Source organism: Tetrao urogallus, assembly GCF_951394365.1.
Source record: "Tetrao urogallus genome assembly, chromosome: 24".
NCBI lineage: Eukaryota > Metazoa > Chordata > Aves > Galliformes > Phasianidae > Tetrao > Tetrao urogallus.
The window spans coordinates 5,237,528-5,252,440 of NC_136837.1; the positions used below are offsets into that span (position 1 = coordinate 5,237,528).

Below are 14,913 nucleotides of genomic sequence, written 5' to 3' on the forward strand. Positions count from 1 at the left end.
GAAGGGAGAGCGGGTTGCAGGAACAGAGATCTCACCCCACTGAGAAGGCTGTGAGAAAAACAGAAGCAGCAAAATGTCATTTCAGGTCAACCCACGCTGAAATTCTTCAGACTTTCCCCCCACAGGAGCGCAGGCAGGGCCTGCACACAGCAGTGGTGACCCCAATGGAAACTGCTCCATGCTTGCAACCTGTCCCAGGCCACTGCTCATAGCCTGTTCTTGCTGCACATGTGCACGGGTAGAGGAGGGCCCACGCCTGCTTGAATGTACGTAATCCTCCCTAAGCAGGTGATCTGGATGGCTTTGGCTCAGGTTGGCTGCTGTTGCCAGCAAAAAGCTAAGATGCTTGGATTTTGTCCTCCACATCCTTTCATCCCCCGTCCCTTCTTTTGGGGTAGAATGGAGCTGATGAGCACCTCCCCATGCTTTCTTCTCCAGGGTGTTTCTGAACTCTCTGATAAAGCCAGGGAATGAATGAATCACGCAAAGACGACCTGTGAATCGCCATCGAAAAGCAGGAGGGAGATTTCTGAGAAAGACTGATTGCTCTGGCTGGGGAGAGACAGCAAAGCAAACCCACCCTGCACACGTGGAGGGGACAACAGCACCGGAAGGGGCTTTGCAGCACCGGAAGAGTCTGTGCCGCGCTCAGCCTCTCCCTGACACCCCGGACACTTTCCATTTCCCGGTGTAAGAACGCTGAGCTTCCAAACTTCCCACCACCAGCTTGCGTGTCCTCGCGGACACTACCCCCGCTCTGTGCACGTGCCTCAAAGCGGGTCGGGACCGCAGAAAATCCCACGTCAGATCCTTCACAGATCCCCGAGTCCAACCCCACGCAGCCCTACCGGAATCCCGACCCTATGGCTGAGCGCCGTCCTAACGCTGCGGAGCTGCGCCGTGCCCGCTGAGGCAGAGCCTTTCCCTCGCACCCAAACTTGCACACATCTCGTAGACACGCAGCGACCACGAGCTCCGTGCGCGTCGCACGGCGGGGCGCCCCGCGGCCCAGTGTCCGCAGCACCGCCCGGCCCGCTGACGGAGGGCAGCGATCCGCAGCTGGGAGCCTCGACGCGCTCTTATTTTTTACCAGCCCGAAGTTTCCTTTCTCCGCTTCAGCCTCGGGACGGGAAAAGGAACCGATTCTCCTCTCAGCTTTCGATCTCGCTCGGAACTGAAAGCTGCCGGACCCGAAACGTCCCCGCATCCCGCGCGGGAGCAGCGAGCAGAGCGGAGCCGGGTTCCAGCAGCGCGGGGTGCGGGGCTGTGCCGCCCTCTGCTGTCCTCCAGAAACTGATTTTGTACAGAAATACGCCGCTTTGGCACAGAAACATGCACTTTTTTACACAGAAACATGCGCTTTTTTACACAGAAACGCGCGCTTTTGTGCAGAATTATGCGTTTTCCTCCCCCTTTTGGAGCACCCCCATCGCTCGAAGGGCCCCACGAGGGGTTCCAGGAGGCGGCTCTGCGGCCACCCGGCGGCCGTTCGCTGAGCGTGCGGTGACGGCGCTCCGGACCTCGGGGACAACGCGGGGCCGTCGGGGCTGGAAACGGCCCGAAATCCTCGGCGCTGCCCCGGCGACCATAGCAGCCGCGCGGAAGGCCCGCCGTTCGTTCCGCCACCGCCCCCCGCTGTCCTCCGGTTTTAACCCGCTGCCCCCCCCCTCCTCCCGATGGTTTCGCCCTCAGAAATCAGGTGCCCGCCTGGCGCGTTTCCTCCCGCGCTACGAGATTGGCTCTTCCCGCTCAGGGCGGTGCTGAACGCTCCCCGCCCTCCCTTTCGTGAGGTGGGTGGGTTTTCCCGTCTTCCCCCCGGTGCTGATGGAGCGCTCCCGCTCCCCCCCCCACACGGGGCGGAATGGTCTCTCCCTGTGCCCGCAGCCCCACCCCAGCCCTCCTCCGCCGTGACGTCACGCCATCTCCCACTTCCTATTGGCTGAGCCGCCGGGCCTGGAGCATAGCGGCCAATGGCGACGCTCTCCCCGCCCTCATCCAAGATGGCGCCGCCAGGGGCCGCGGGTGGGCAGTGGTGAGGCGGCCTGGGTGTGGGGGGGGCGCGCCGCCTTCTCCGCGCTCCGCCGCTGCGCCGCGGGGCCGGCCGGCCCGGTGGGCCCGCTGTCTGGCTGGCCGCCGGGCCCGGCCCTGCGTAGCTCCGTTATGGCGGCTGAGAGCGGGCGGCAGTTCTGGAAGCGGAGCGCCAAGCTGCCGGGCAGGTGAGCCGGGCCCGGTCCGGGCGGGTAACGACCCCGGGGCTGGGGGCTCGTGAGGGGGGCTGGGCTCCCTGGGGCCACCCTGGCTGCGGGGGTCGCCTGTGTGCCCCGCGCGTGGCCGGAGCCCCGCGGACTGTAGTGGAGGAACGGGTCTGAGTCTTCGGCGATTCGCCCCGTGTGGAGCCTTTGGGGGTGCCGGTCTCCTGATTGAGGCCGCGCTGGGGGCCCCGGGCTGTGGCCGCTCCCCTCCTGCTGCGGCCTTCGTGGCGGTGGAGGAGAAACAGCGGCGCCCGGTAGGAAGCGGGCCTCGGGTAGGAAGTGGGGGGAGGGGGGGGGGAAGAGGGGCGAGGAAGGTTCCTGAGCGGCCGTGTGAGCAGAGCAGAGCACCCCTTGGGGACGCCCGCAGTTCTGGTCCTCCCTTGCACCTCGTTTACGCTCAGTAGTCTCGTCTGCAGCTTGCCCTTCCCCTCCTGGTGCTCTTAGCTGGTTGCGGGGGCGATTAGGTTTGGGATTGCCTATGAAAAATTCCCTCCCAGCAAGGTCTGCAGTGCAGCTGTGGGGCTCCGCTGTGCCTTTGCCTTTGGGGCCTTTTCAAAGCAGGTGGAGGGAACCGACGAGCCGTCCCAGCTCAGCGGATTCCCCATAGGCTCATCCTTTGTTATTGAGGCGACATGGTGCTGATGGTTGCACTTGGTGATCTTGGAGGTCTTTTCCATCCGTAATGATTCTGTGACATCCGTTGGACTGGAGAGGCAGCCTAAGTTTGTGGCAACTAAAGAGAAAGCACTGAGCACTGTGCATCCCTCCTCTCTCTCCTGTGGGAGGATGGTGCTGTGTGGTCCCCAGGTTGCTCTGCATCCCTGTGATCCCATCCCTGGATGTTGTGCTGGGCTCTGCTGCCAGCACCTCTCTTGCACAGATGATGATTTTAGAGCCAGCTTTGAAAGCTCAAACCAGGTGAACCGGTCTGGGAGGCAGTTCCTGCACAGACAATGCGCTCAACATCAAGGCTTGTCAGAGCTCTCCCCTCCTAACAGACAATGGAAATACCCTGTCCTGTGTTGTGGAGGAGGCTCGTTACCAGTTCCGTATGCTCTGTGTGCCAGTCCTTTCCAGAAATTCTTACTAATAAATTGTTTCATGTCTCCGGGGCTGCCTTGCATCTTTTGCACTGGGAGTTCTCAACCTTGGGATTCTTTTGGGGTGTGCTGGCAGGTTGGTCTGGTGTGTTGTCCTGTGTGATGCATTGTTTATTTCCTGCCATATAGAGAGTTGAGTAGTAAGGCATCAGTGTGTGTGTTGTTTAAATGCTCTTTTAAAAAAGGGAGAAGCTGAGAGAGTCTGCTGGGAATAAAACATCTTCAGTCTCTGCAGTTGCCCTAACATGCTGAAGATGTGCTGCAGTGCCCATAACCTGAGCCCTGCCACGATCTGCCCGTAAGAGATGTAACGCAGGTTCCACAGCAGAGCTTAGGCACAGATTGCATCAGGCACTGGGTAGGGAGGTGATGGGAAGTACCTTGTCCCACCGAGCTCTAAAGTAGGACAGGGGACTTGTGCTGTCAGTCTGGGAGCACAGCATCAGCACAGGTCTCAACTCCTGACTCGGTGGTATTTGCTAACACATGGCGCTTGCTGTGAGCTTTCCATGTGTGCAAAAGTCAGAGTTAAGCTTGGAGACAGCCAGTTCATCTAAATGATGCACTAGGGAGAGCCAGGCGAGTGAATAAATGAAGTATTTACTGGTTGCCATTTGCTGCCCTGCCTCTGTTTTCTGAGCTGTAGCAGTGGGATCTGCTGATGCAGCTTTGTGAGGCACTTCAAGATGCGCTGAGAGTCAGTGATGGGCTGAGCTGGAGGAGCAGGATCAGGCACTGAGTCTGCTCAGGTTCTGTGGTGCAAAGTTGCCATCTGGCAGCTGTGAAGGTGTGTGCATGTCTCAGGTCACCTGTTGCATGTCTCGGAGTATTTGCTCTGCTTCCTTTCCAGCTTGCTTTTTATGTACATGTATATATTTATATACAAACGTATGTGGGATGGTGGTACTCAGCTGTACCTGTCACCTTCAGCTGCCTGTGTGGGAGCTCCAGCTGATGTGCTGTGCAATGGATCAGCCTGGGATGCTTCACCTGTGGGAGCCTGGCTCTTCACAGAAGATCTGCCTGGGATGGAACACTGCTGTTGTGTCGGCCGTTAGCAGCTGCAGCAGCATCCGATTGCTTCAGAGCGTCAGGAAGGGATTTCTTCATGCACTGCTGGCTCCCGCATCCCCTATTCTGACTGTTCATTTTGCTGATGAGCATCACACAGACCCACGTGTGGTTTTCGTCCCTTCATGTGGGAGTCAGGTCATGTACCTGTAGGTAGCATGTGGATGTTCCTGGGCAATGCTGGTCCTCTCACAGGGAAGAGCAGTGCTGTGACTGTTGTTAGAAGGTGTTGTGAGCTTGGAAAGACTCTGCAGGCTCCTCTCCTGTGGGGAGCTGCCATGAGTCATTTGGAAACAGCTTTTTTTAACCCCAATAATCTTTTTGCTCTGCCCACCCGTGAGTTTGCCTCTGTTTAATAGCTGTCCTGACTCCTCAATGCTAATTACTCAGAAGACTCTTTGCTAGCCCTGACTGGAGGTGTGCCAGCACAGGGAGCCTTTCAGCACTTCCAGCAGCCGCCCTTTGCAGCTGGAGCCCACCCCTCTGGCCTCTCTGTGTTGTGGCTGTTCCCAGCCTGTGCCCTGGGTATCTCCATGCCTCTCCCTTCTAGATGGACCTGTTGCTGTCACTTCCCTGGCACCCGCTTGTCCTTTGCTGGCTCTCCAACTGCACCAGGCTGTGATCTTCCCCCTGCCACAGCCAGACTCCATCTGAGGCTCCTGGAAAGCCCCAGTGACCTGAGGGAAGCCTGTCCTTTGTGTGCCAGCTCTGAATCTGCCCTTGTCTCTGCTGTGGGATGTGGGGCTGTGCTGTGTAGTGGGGCTGCAGAGGGCTGGTTGTGTCCAGAGATCCAAGTGTGACTTTTGGGGTGGCACGGCTGTGAATAGTTTCCCAAACTGAGGTAATAACTGAGGATCTCTGTCTCACTTCCCCAGCCTGTAAAACTAGCGATGAGTGGTGTCTGTTAGCTCCTTTTTGAGGCAGTGCTCCCCTGCAGTGCCAACAGCCCCCGGGCTCTCTGTGCCCTGGAGCACTTGTCCAGCTCCACAGGGGCTGAGCCATGACTTGTTCCAGACCACATAGGAAGTGGTTGGTTAAGCTGGGATTTGGACCTGCATCAAACCTTGTACTGGAGGCTGCTTTGCTGTAACGTTGGCTGCGAGCCTGAGTGCCAGTGTGGGGTCAAACCCTCAGTGCTGAGGAGTCCCAGTGTTGCTGGATAGAGTCCTTCCCTATTGTGGAGGGCTCAGAGGTGTGGATTCTCTAACCCAGACAACTTTTGGATGAAAAAGAGAATGAATGTCAGTGCTTGTGGCAGGTGGCTGAAATGAGCAGAGAGCAGATCTCTGCTCGAGGAAGCAAATCCCAGTTCAGGCTGGAAAGAACCTAGGAGTTTAAACAAAGCTTCTCTTTGCTGCTGCAAAGAACAAATCTTCAGCTAATTGTGGCTCTTTGGATCTAAGGTTTTGAAGGCAGAAGCTTACAGGAGTTGATTTTGGTCTGTATTTGGATCCCAACAGCGTGCAAGAGGTGTTACCCCAGTCCAGGCTGAGCAGACCATCCGTGGGTGCCCTGAGATATTTTGCACTGTCTCTTTCTTTTTCCCTCCCTGCAGCATTCAGCCCGTCTATGGAGCACAGCATCCTCCACTGGATTCCCGCCTCACCAAAAAGTAAGTGCAGTTTGTCTCCTGGAGGCACAGCCTGTGTGCTTTGCTTTTCTTTCTCTTTCTTTCTTCGTTTTTTTTTTTTTTGGCTCAGTCTTGGTAGAAGTCTCCAGCATCCCTAGCACTGTGATTCCATCCCCTCCTAATTGGACTGGTTCATTTTGATGGGAATGTAAAAATGATGTAGCAGCTTCATTCACATTTCCCGAGCAAACTCAGATGGTACCAGGGCAGCCCCGCTGTGCATCCCCTGTGCTCTGTGCAGTCTGAGCTCTTCGGTGCAGCTGTGATGTACAAGAAGGGCTGTACAAGGAGTATGGTGCTGTCCTGGGCTCTGTGAAAGCTCACAGGAAAGCTTATCTGCTGCTGCCTTTGTAGCCAGAGATCTGCACTGGGCAAATGTAGGGAGAAGATGCATTCTTTAGCAGTGATGTCTGCACCTACTGGATAGGGAAGAGCTGAGGGAAGGGCGAGGTAAAGCAGCGTGGCAGCAGGCAGGGTCAGCAGCACAACCACAGCACCCTTCCCAGCAGGAAGAGGCAGCACTGATCTGCGTGGCCTCCTTGTCCCTATCTCGTGCCGTGCAGCAGTGAACGTTCCTGTCCATGACGCTTCAGCTGGTGGACTTTGACTCCTGCTGCTTAAGGGTAAATGGAAAGGCTCCTCCTGCACCTGAGAAAAGAAACAGCCTGGTCTGTCTGCTGGGAGTGACTACAGCTGTGCCAGGAGCTTCCAGGAGCATAGGCTGGTTCTGGCATGCCTCTCTCCAGGTCACAAGACTTCTTTTTGCATTCATCTGCCTGTTTTCTGTGGGTTGGGAGGAAGCAGAGCTGGAGAAACTGTATGTCTCTCTTGTTTGCCCTTCTGAGCCGAGGAGGCTGGCACCTCTCCAGCTGTTAGCTGGCACTGTGGCTTTCTGTGTCCTGAGATCAAGCAGTTTGGGCAGCCTCGAGGAGCTTAGTGCGTGCCCTGAGGTTTTGGAGGTGGAACTAGGAAACCGGGGGAAGGCAGGGACTGCCTGTGTGGAGCAGTGAAGGAAAGCATGTGGATTATCTAGCAGTGCTGCTCTGACATTGTTTCTCTCTGGCTTCCAGCTTCATCAAGGACCGCTCCAAAGCCAACGTGCTGCCTATGAAAAGTAAGAAGGCCTCCAGCTTTCATGAGTTTGCCCGCAGCACCAGTGATGCCTGGGACATCGGTGATGATGAAGATGAAGACTTCACTTCCTCTTCTTCCTCTTTGCAAACTTTGAACTCTAAAGTGGCCAAGGCCACAGCTGTGCAGGTCCTGGAGAACCACAGCAAAATGCGGGTGAAACCTGAGAGGACCCAGCCTGCTCTCAGTGACGTGCCCACCAACTGCAAGGTCAACAAGTCCAGCAGCGAGGCCCAGCTCTCTAGGATGTCTGGTAAGAGCTGTCTTTAGGAGCAGCTTCTGGAGCTCAATATTGTGGGTACAGACATGTCTGTCTTCAAGGATCCTTGAAGAGAGACAGATTCTGAGGAGTTTTGAAAGTCTATTAAATTCTTGGTCAGCATGTGCTGCTCTTAATCAAGGTCAGGATGAGACCCTGTGGAGGACTTTGCAGTTAGCTTATTCACTCTTTGGGTTGAAGCTCATCGGGGCATATCTGCAAGCTGGTTTTTCTGGGGTTCCCTCAGCTTCCTTCTGCCTCATCTTCTGTCCATCCCATGTCCTCCCATATCTGATAGGGGAAGGCAGGCAGATATCTTGATGCAGAAGGAAGGAAATGGGGGAAGCGATGGGTTAGCCAGTCCACAGAGATCTGTTGCTGCTTCTCCAAGTGGGCCAGCAGTGCTCTGTATGCTGGGGTTGGGCAGGAGAGGTGCTGCCTGCTGTGCTGAGCCTGTGGCGGTAGTCAGAGGAGCACAGTGGGGTTGAGGAGCTGCTGTCCCCTTCCCGTCCTCACCGCAGTATCTGATCTGTGCAGAGGAGACCTGTGTGCGGACCCCCCTCCAGAAGCAGCAGTCCCTCCCCCTTCGGCCTGTCATTCCACTTGTTGCCCGAATCTCCGACCAGAATGCGTCAGGTGCTCCCCCCATGACGGTGAGGGAGAAAACCCGCCTGGAGAAATTTCGGCAGCTCCTTTCCAGCCATAACACGGACCTGGGTGAGTGGCGTAATGGGTGCCTGTGGGTGGGGAGGCAGAGGGAAGCCTGCTGCCTCTGTGAAACATGGTTCACTATCTACTCCAGGCTGAAAAAAGATGACTTGCGTGTTGGCAGATGATGACCTCTTCCAGCAGCTGCGTGTTTCCAGTCTGTTTCTGGTCACAAGTGATGGTTGTGGTCACAGGGGGCTGTTGGGCTTTGCATGAGAACTGAGCCCCACTGAGAAGGGACCAGTGGTTAGCATTCTGGCAGCCAGTGCTCCAGTCCCAGTGCTGAGCCAAGTGTCCCCACTCTCCAGCCACAGACCCGCATCCCCAGTCACTGCTAATGTGCAGCTCCGTGGAGGCTCAGTGTCTCCAGAGCTTGCAGGAGCAGACTGGGCTTTCCTCTCCTTTTAGGTATAGTGGTGCCTGGACGTGCCTAGGATCTAATCCATTGCCACCACTGTCCGTTTGCAGATGAGCTGAGGAAATGCAGCTGGCCTGGCGTGCCCAGAGAGGTCCGGCCTGTGACATGGCGTCTCCTCTCAGTGAGTACTTGGAGCTGGGATGCAGGAGGCTGGGGGGAATCTGGGGCACTCGTGCGCCTTCATGGGAGCAAATCCGTACGTGGTTTTGCTCATGTTGTACCTGTGGCCAGCCTACCAATGAGCTGTAGGATTTTTCTGGTCAGGGGTTGTAATTGCTACATCTCCTGAGCACAGACCCCAGGGAGGTGCTGGGAATGTGGCTTGTTGTTTCAAGAAACTGAATCCTGTAAAGTTGGATTGTATCAGATTAGAAAAGGCATCAGAGTGTGGGAAAGCCGAAGGCCACAACTACTCTTCCCCTGCTCCACATTCCCCATATCTGCTGCATCCATGTGCACAGATGCCCGGCAGGACTTTAGAGGTTGGTTTGTGGTGAGGGAATAGGGGCTGCCCTGAGGTTTCCTCCTGCAGGGTTATCTCCCTGCAAACATGGAGCGTCGGAAGCTAACCTTACAGCGCAAGCGGGAGGAATACTTTGGCTTCATCCAGCAGTACTACGACTCCCGGAATGAGGAGCACCATCAGGACACGTACCGACAGGTACCTACCGTCTGCGTGGCTTCCCGGCCCCTTGCCACTGCGTGTTTTTGAGTTGGGGTCATACCAGGACTTCTACCTGTTAGTTGCGGGTAGAAGTTAGTGACAAGTACTGGATTAGGCCTTCCCTAATCCCATCTGAATTGAGCAAATAACTGGATTTCCCAGCCCATCTCTGTCACCAGCCCAGCTCTGAGCGAAGGATGCTGAACTGTAGGTGACTTCCCTGCGTGGTTGTAATTTGTAGCACTCATAGCACTCGTGTGAGGGGCACTGCAGGGTGGATTCTCTTCTGTCATGTTGAGTTATTGTGCCCCTTAAAAGCGTGGCTGATGTATCTGACCCATGCTGTCTTCCAGATTCACATCGACATTCCAAGGACCAACCCGCTCATCCCCCTCTTCCAGCAGCCACTTGTCCAGGAGGTAAGGGGACAGAGTTAGACTGACAGTGTCGTTAGACTGGGTAACTCTGCAGACCAAATGTCCTGGGTGACTCCCAAAACCTTGTCCAGCTGGTCAGGAAATATATGCTCACGCTGCCGGGTCTAGTCCTCAACTTTCTGAAACGCATCAGTCTTGAAGACCAGGGGCTACAAGGTCAGCATTTTTTTCTGGCAAGAATTAGTAATAGTCCTGAAGCTTTTGTTCTGAAACAAATTTGATGAATTTGACACAGAGCAGGACATCAGTTGTGTTTCACTGCAAAAACGCCCCTGCACAAAGCGATGTGTGGGAAAATCACGTAGGGCTGTTGGAGAGGTGGCCAGGAGGTGTGAGCATCTGTTGTCTCGGTGTGTGTGTGGTATGTCAGAGTATGATGTCCTGGGGCTGGCTGGGAGTAATGCATGTAGGTTTTGGAGGCTGCTCTGTTGGGTACTGCAATCTGTGATGTTCTGCTGGGAGCGCTGTGCCGACAGCTGATGGATAAAGAGCACAGGTGACAGCCTTAGCTGTCCACGTGATGTTCAGCAAGATGTGCAGCTCTTGGAAAGTTGGTGTTGGCTCTTCAAGCAGCAGTCTTGATGAGGACTCTGGATTGTCTTGCTCTGGAAAGAGTGGGCTGGCCTTTGTGGGGATCTGTGGATCATGCTGGAGTCTCTTAGGACTGGTATCTTCTTATCTTAACCATACTGCTGCAGAAGAGCCTGTCAATGCATGACCTTTGCTCCCTGAGCTTAGCAGTTATGCTTTTCTGCCTCTCCTTTGTGCACGGCTAATGCAGGTACCTGCTTTCCTTCAATTCTTCCCTAGATCTTTGAAAGAATCCTGTTTATATGGGCCATTCGACACCCAGCCAGTGGCTATGTACAGGGAATCAATGACCTGGTCACTCCATTCTTTGTTGTGTTCCTCTCTGAATATGTTGGTAAGTGATGTTCACTGCCTCTTAACCGTAATGCTGTGAAGTGCTGGCATCGCCTTGCTGGAGGTGATGTGTTTTCTTTCAGCTCCTGTGCCATGCTACAGATGCATCTTATGCATCTCTTAGTGCACCTTTGCTGCCTGGCTGAATTGACTTCAGTTTCATAACCTTGCTGAGCTCTGCAGAAGTTGAAGCAGTAATGGTAGATTTGTGTTTGAATGTACTTAGAAGAGCCCACCCTCCTCCAATCTTCATGCTGAGGGAGTTTAGGCAAAGCCTTGGTGCCCTGAACTTGAGGTAGTGGGGAGGATCTTGCTCTCAGAGCTTGAATTTGGAGCTCATTCTTGCTCTAGGAGGACAGACTGAAGTATAAAGAGACCCTGTTGAGAATGTAAAATAAACAGTTTAAATAATGATTCCTGTCCTGTGCTGCTAGTGCAGGTGTTTCTGTCAAGCAGAGACTTCTCCCAGCTGCTTTTGGCTTTCTTGTCAGCCAGTTGCTTTTAGCTGGAGAGCAAGTCATTTTCACCCATGGGATTTTCATTCTTTCTCTAGCTCTTGCTGAGTTTTGGAGTTGACATGAACACTGGGGTGCCAAGAGAATGTTTAAGCATAAGGATCATTGTTTCACTGTAAAGAGAAAGGAAAAGGATTTTCTAAGACAGTGACAGAGAAATCCTCTTGGACAAATGATTTAGGATCTGATCCACCGCTTATTGAAGTCCCTGAAAGCCTTCCACTGTCTACCTGAAGCTTTGTAAACTAGTAGTGGTCCTTGTCTTTTGAGGACACTGAAGAGCTAAGCCACCTCGGCTTGCACTGTGTGGCTGTGTGGTCAGGGCTAATCCCCAAGCCATACCGTTGCTCCTCACAGTCTGAAGGAGAAAGCAGTTGGGGCTCTACTGCTACCCGGAGCGAATTCCCTGTTCTGGGAAGTAAAGAGTGAGTCAGCTGAGCCAGAAAAGAGCTGGTGTACGTTGGAGCTGCTTTAGGTACTTCGTGTGACTTCTTGCAGTCATGCACCATGTTGGTCATTGGGTTCATGGCTGGGACCTGTCTGATTGGGGCCACACTTCTTCCCATCTTTCAGGCCCCTTTTATCCTTTGAATGTGGCCGCCTTCTGTCACTGAGAGTTGCACTGACCCAAGCAATACCACACATCCTCTTCTGTCTCCAGAGTTTGGGACTCAGAGCCAACCTTTAGGTCAGGAGCACGATGTGCTCACGTCTCAGCAGCCGTCTAAACCCCACGAAGTGTCACTCACAGGAGCTCTGCCAGCCCCCCACCCCCCAAGTCCTTGGGTAACTGTGGCACTGGTGGCAGTGTCCTGGCTGCCCCAGCCTGCCTTGAGTGGCTGTCACTGTGCCACCAGCTCCCTTTCAGAGCCACATGTTGAGTATCTTGTTCCTTTCTACGGGGCCCCTTAATGATGCTGCTGAACAGATGTTTGAGCTGAGCCATGCCCTCTGGAGACTATTTTTATGTTTAGTTTTTTTTCCCCCAAAGCTTCTTGCAGCCCAGGATCTTCTAGCAGTCTTCCTTTGCTGGCAGAGTTGCTGTTCTTGTCCCTTTGTCCCTGTGAGTACAAGCAGCAGGCTCTTCCCTGTTACCTAGGCTTATTACCACCTCCCTTTCTTTGTCACACTTGTACTGAGCTCATTGTGCCTGGAGCCCTGCAGGGAGCTTTTCTGCACGAGGTGACAGCTGTGTGGCTGAACCACCAGTACCAGCTGTACACACTTGGCCTCGTTCTGCTCCTTAACCTTGCCCATATTCCTGCTAGGGGGAAGTGATCGAGGAAAGGAGGTGGATATCTGCTAAACAGAGTTTTTGCCTGCCTTTATAATTACCTGGGAACTTGAGGATGGCTGTTGAGGAGCCAGAAGAGGAGTAACTGCTAATTTTGGATGATGACCTGCAGCTGGAAAACAGCCTTGTTACTTTTTCTTAGCAGTGTCAGCACTGCTGGATTTGCCTCTCCTGGTTGTTGGCAGAGCTGCCCTCACCCACAGAGAATGTGCCCTAGGAGCAGACCCATGTCAGAGCCTTCATGCATGCACTGCTCTGGCCTCTCAGGAGTGACAGCAGCAGCAGAGACTCTCCTGGTCTCCTGAGCAGCTGGGCTGGGTTCAGATCGTGGTTGCTGAGTATCTTGGGTGCTGGTGCTCTCCTGGCCTGGAGAAGCAGGTCGATGCAGAGGTGTCCTACTTTGTACTGGGAAAGCTGTTCATTTCAGCTTGCTGGCGGTTGCATGCAAGGAGCCTTAAAGCCTCTTGGTGTTCCTGTGAACCACCTGGTGCCCCCCATCCCCCTTATTCTCCTCCCTGTCTGTTTTGCAGAAGAGGACGTGGAGAACTTTGATGTGACAAACTTGTCACAGGATGTTTTACGGAGCATCGAAGCTGATAGTTTCTGGTGCATGAGCAAGCTGCTGGATGGGATACAGGTGAGCAACTGGAGCTGCAGAGATGTCTCCCCGTGCCTGATGCAGCAGCACCACTGCCTTCTCACTGTATCCCCTGGAACTAGCGTGTAACTAGCTGGACCTGCAGCACTCCTAGCATTTAAAATTGGAGTTGTGCCTACGTTTGTTCTCTGACAATGTACCCAGCATTAATGGACATTTGGGCATGATGTGGGGGCAAAATCCCAGGGAAGAAAAGAGCTGCAGCTGTGCAGTGCAGCCAGCACTGTCCCAGCTTCCCAATTACTGGGGCTTCACAGCAGACAGATCCTGGCAATCAGGTGCCGTATGTCCTTGGCTGGTGCAGAGCTGGGGATCTGGTTTTGGTCATTTCCAATTGTTGCAGCTGCTGCTTCTGACTGATGGCCTTTCCCTGCAGGATAACTACACCTTTGCACAGCCAGGGATCCAGAAGAAAGTCAAAGCTCTGGAGGAGCTTGTGAGCCGGATTGATGGTAGGTGACAAGGGAATTTGAATGGGGGAGGACTTCTGTCACAACAGTGAGAGGCTTTCTTTGCAAGTAGGAAGGAACCCTCTGTACAAGGAGTAGATGCTTGCCCACAGTGAGTAGGGGCAGAGCATGGTTGGCCAAAAGGCTCCTGGGGGAGGGATTTCATTGGCAAGGTAGGACGAGGTGAGTGGTGGAGGTGTTCGTGAGACCTCAGCCTTGAAGTACATGTAAGCCATCATGATTTGGACAGTGCCTTATGCAGGAGCTTGGGTGCTGTGATCCCCAGGTGTGTAAGTGAATTGTGCTGTTTCAGAGCAGGTACATAATCACTTTAGGAAGTACGAAGTTGAATACCTGCAGTTTGCCTTTCGTTGGATGAACAATCTGCTCATGAGGGAGCTGCCTCTTCGCTGCACAATCCGCCTTTGGGACACCTACCAGGTATGTGCACTTGCTGCCATCCCTTCTTGGCTGTTCTCTGTAGGGCCACCTCCTCGCACAGGGAGGTGAGGCGCCATGCAGCTGGGGAGGTTAGAGCAGCAAAGTGTGGCCTCTGGGGTGTTTATAGACAGCTGAAGGTGACATGGACATGTTTGGAGGAGCTGTGCTCCAGCAGAGCCGTAGGAGCTGACCCAGAGTTTTGTCGCCTACAGTCAGAGCCAGAGGGGTTCTCGCATTTCCACCTCTATGTCTGTGCCGCCTTCTTGATCAAGTGGCGGAAGGAGATCCTGGATGAGGAAGACTTCCAGGTGAGTCCCCAGTGTGTGGGGCTAATTCTGGGCAAAAGGGGAGGGAATTGCGTCGGGTGGAGCCCACAATGGATGTGGATATGTGACGGCAGCTCAGCTGTCATCTCCAAACTGGCTCTAAGATCACCCAGTCTCAGGAGTTTTGCTCAGAAGTAACCCGTAGCCTTTGTGCTCAGGGCAGAGGACTGAACGGTTGGACAAATACCAGCTCTTTCCTAGGTTTGAGCTTTGGGCGCAGTGAGTCCTACAGTGGCTGCCTTTTGCTGTCTGATTGTAACACTGGATGGGAGCACCCTTTCTTGCAAGAGGTTTGAGGGCTTCTGAGGGTGTTTCACTTGTTCAGACTTGACACGAGCACATCTTAATGCTCTCCTGAGCCTTTCAGACCTGCCAGCATGGCGACCTAAAGCTCCTGAATGCTGCTGCCTCTGTTCATTCCGTCCCTGGGCTTCCTCTGGGCCTGTATTTTGCCATCAGCTGCCCCAGTGTGAGCATCTTCTCTTCCAGGGCCTTCTAATGTTGTTACAAAACCTGCCGACGATACACTGGGGCAATGAAGAAATCGGGCTCCTCCTTGCTGAAGCCTACAGACTCAAGTACATGTTTGCAGACGCTCCCAATCATTACCGCCGATAGGTGCCAGGACTCAACTCC

The 14,913-nt window shown here is 54.2% G+C and overlaps 1 protein-coding gene across 1 annotated transcript; it reads left to right on the forward strand.

Annotated features, from left to right (window-relative positions):
- Positions 1 to 2,160: 2,160 nt before the first annotated feature.
- TBC1D22B (TBC1 domain family member 22B) lies at positions 2,161 to 14,895 on the forward strand (the record flags this gene model as incomplete). The annotated part of the gene is made up of 13 exons (XM_079546549.1): positions 2,161 to 2,216; positions 5,979 to 6,035; positions 7,124 to 7,437; positions 7,981 to 8,160; positions 8,620 to 8,690; positions 9,102 to 9,230; positions 9,587 to 9,652; positions 10,481 to 10,595; positions 12,934 to 13,040; positions 13,438 to 13,513; positions 13,824 to 13,951; positions 14,164 to 14,259; positions 14,767 to 14,895. The coding sequence occupies 13 exons, from the start codon at positions 2,161 to 2,163 to the stop codon at positions 14,893 to 14,895; spliced, it is 1,524 nt and encodes a 507-aa protein (XP_079402675.1).
- Between the last annotated feature and the right edge of the window lie 18 nt (positions 14,896 to 14,913).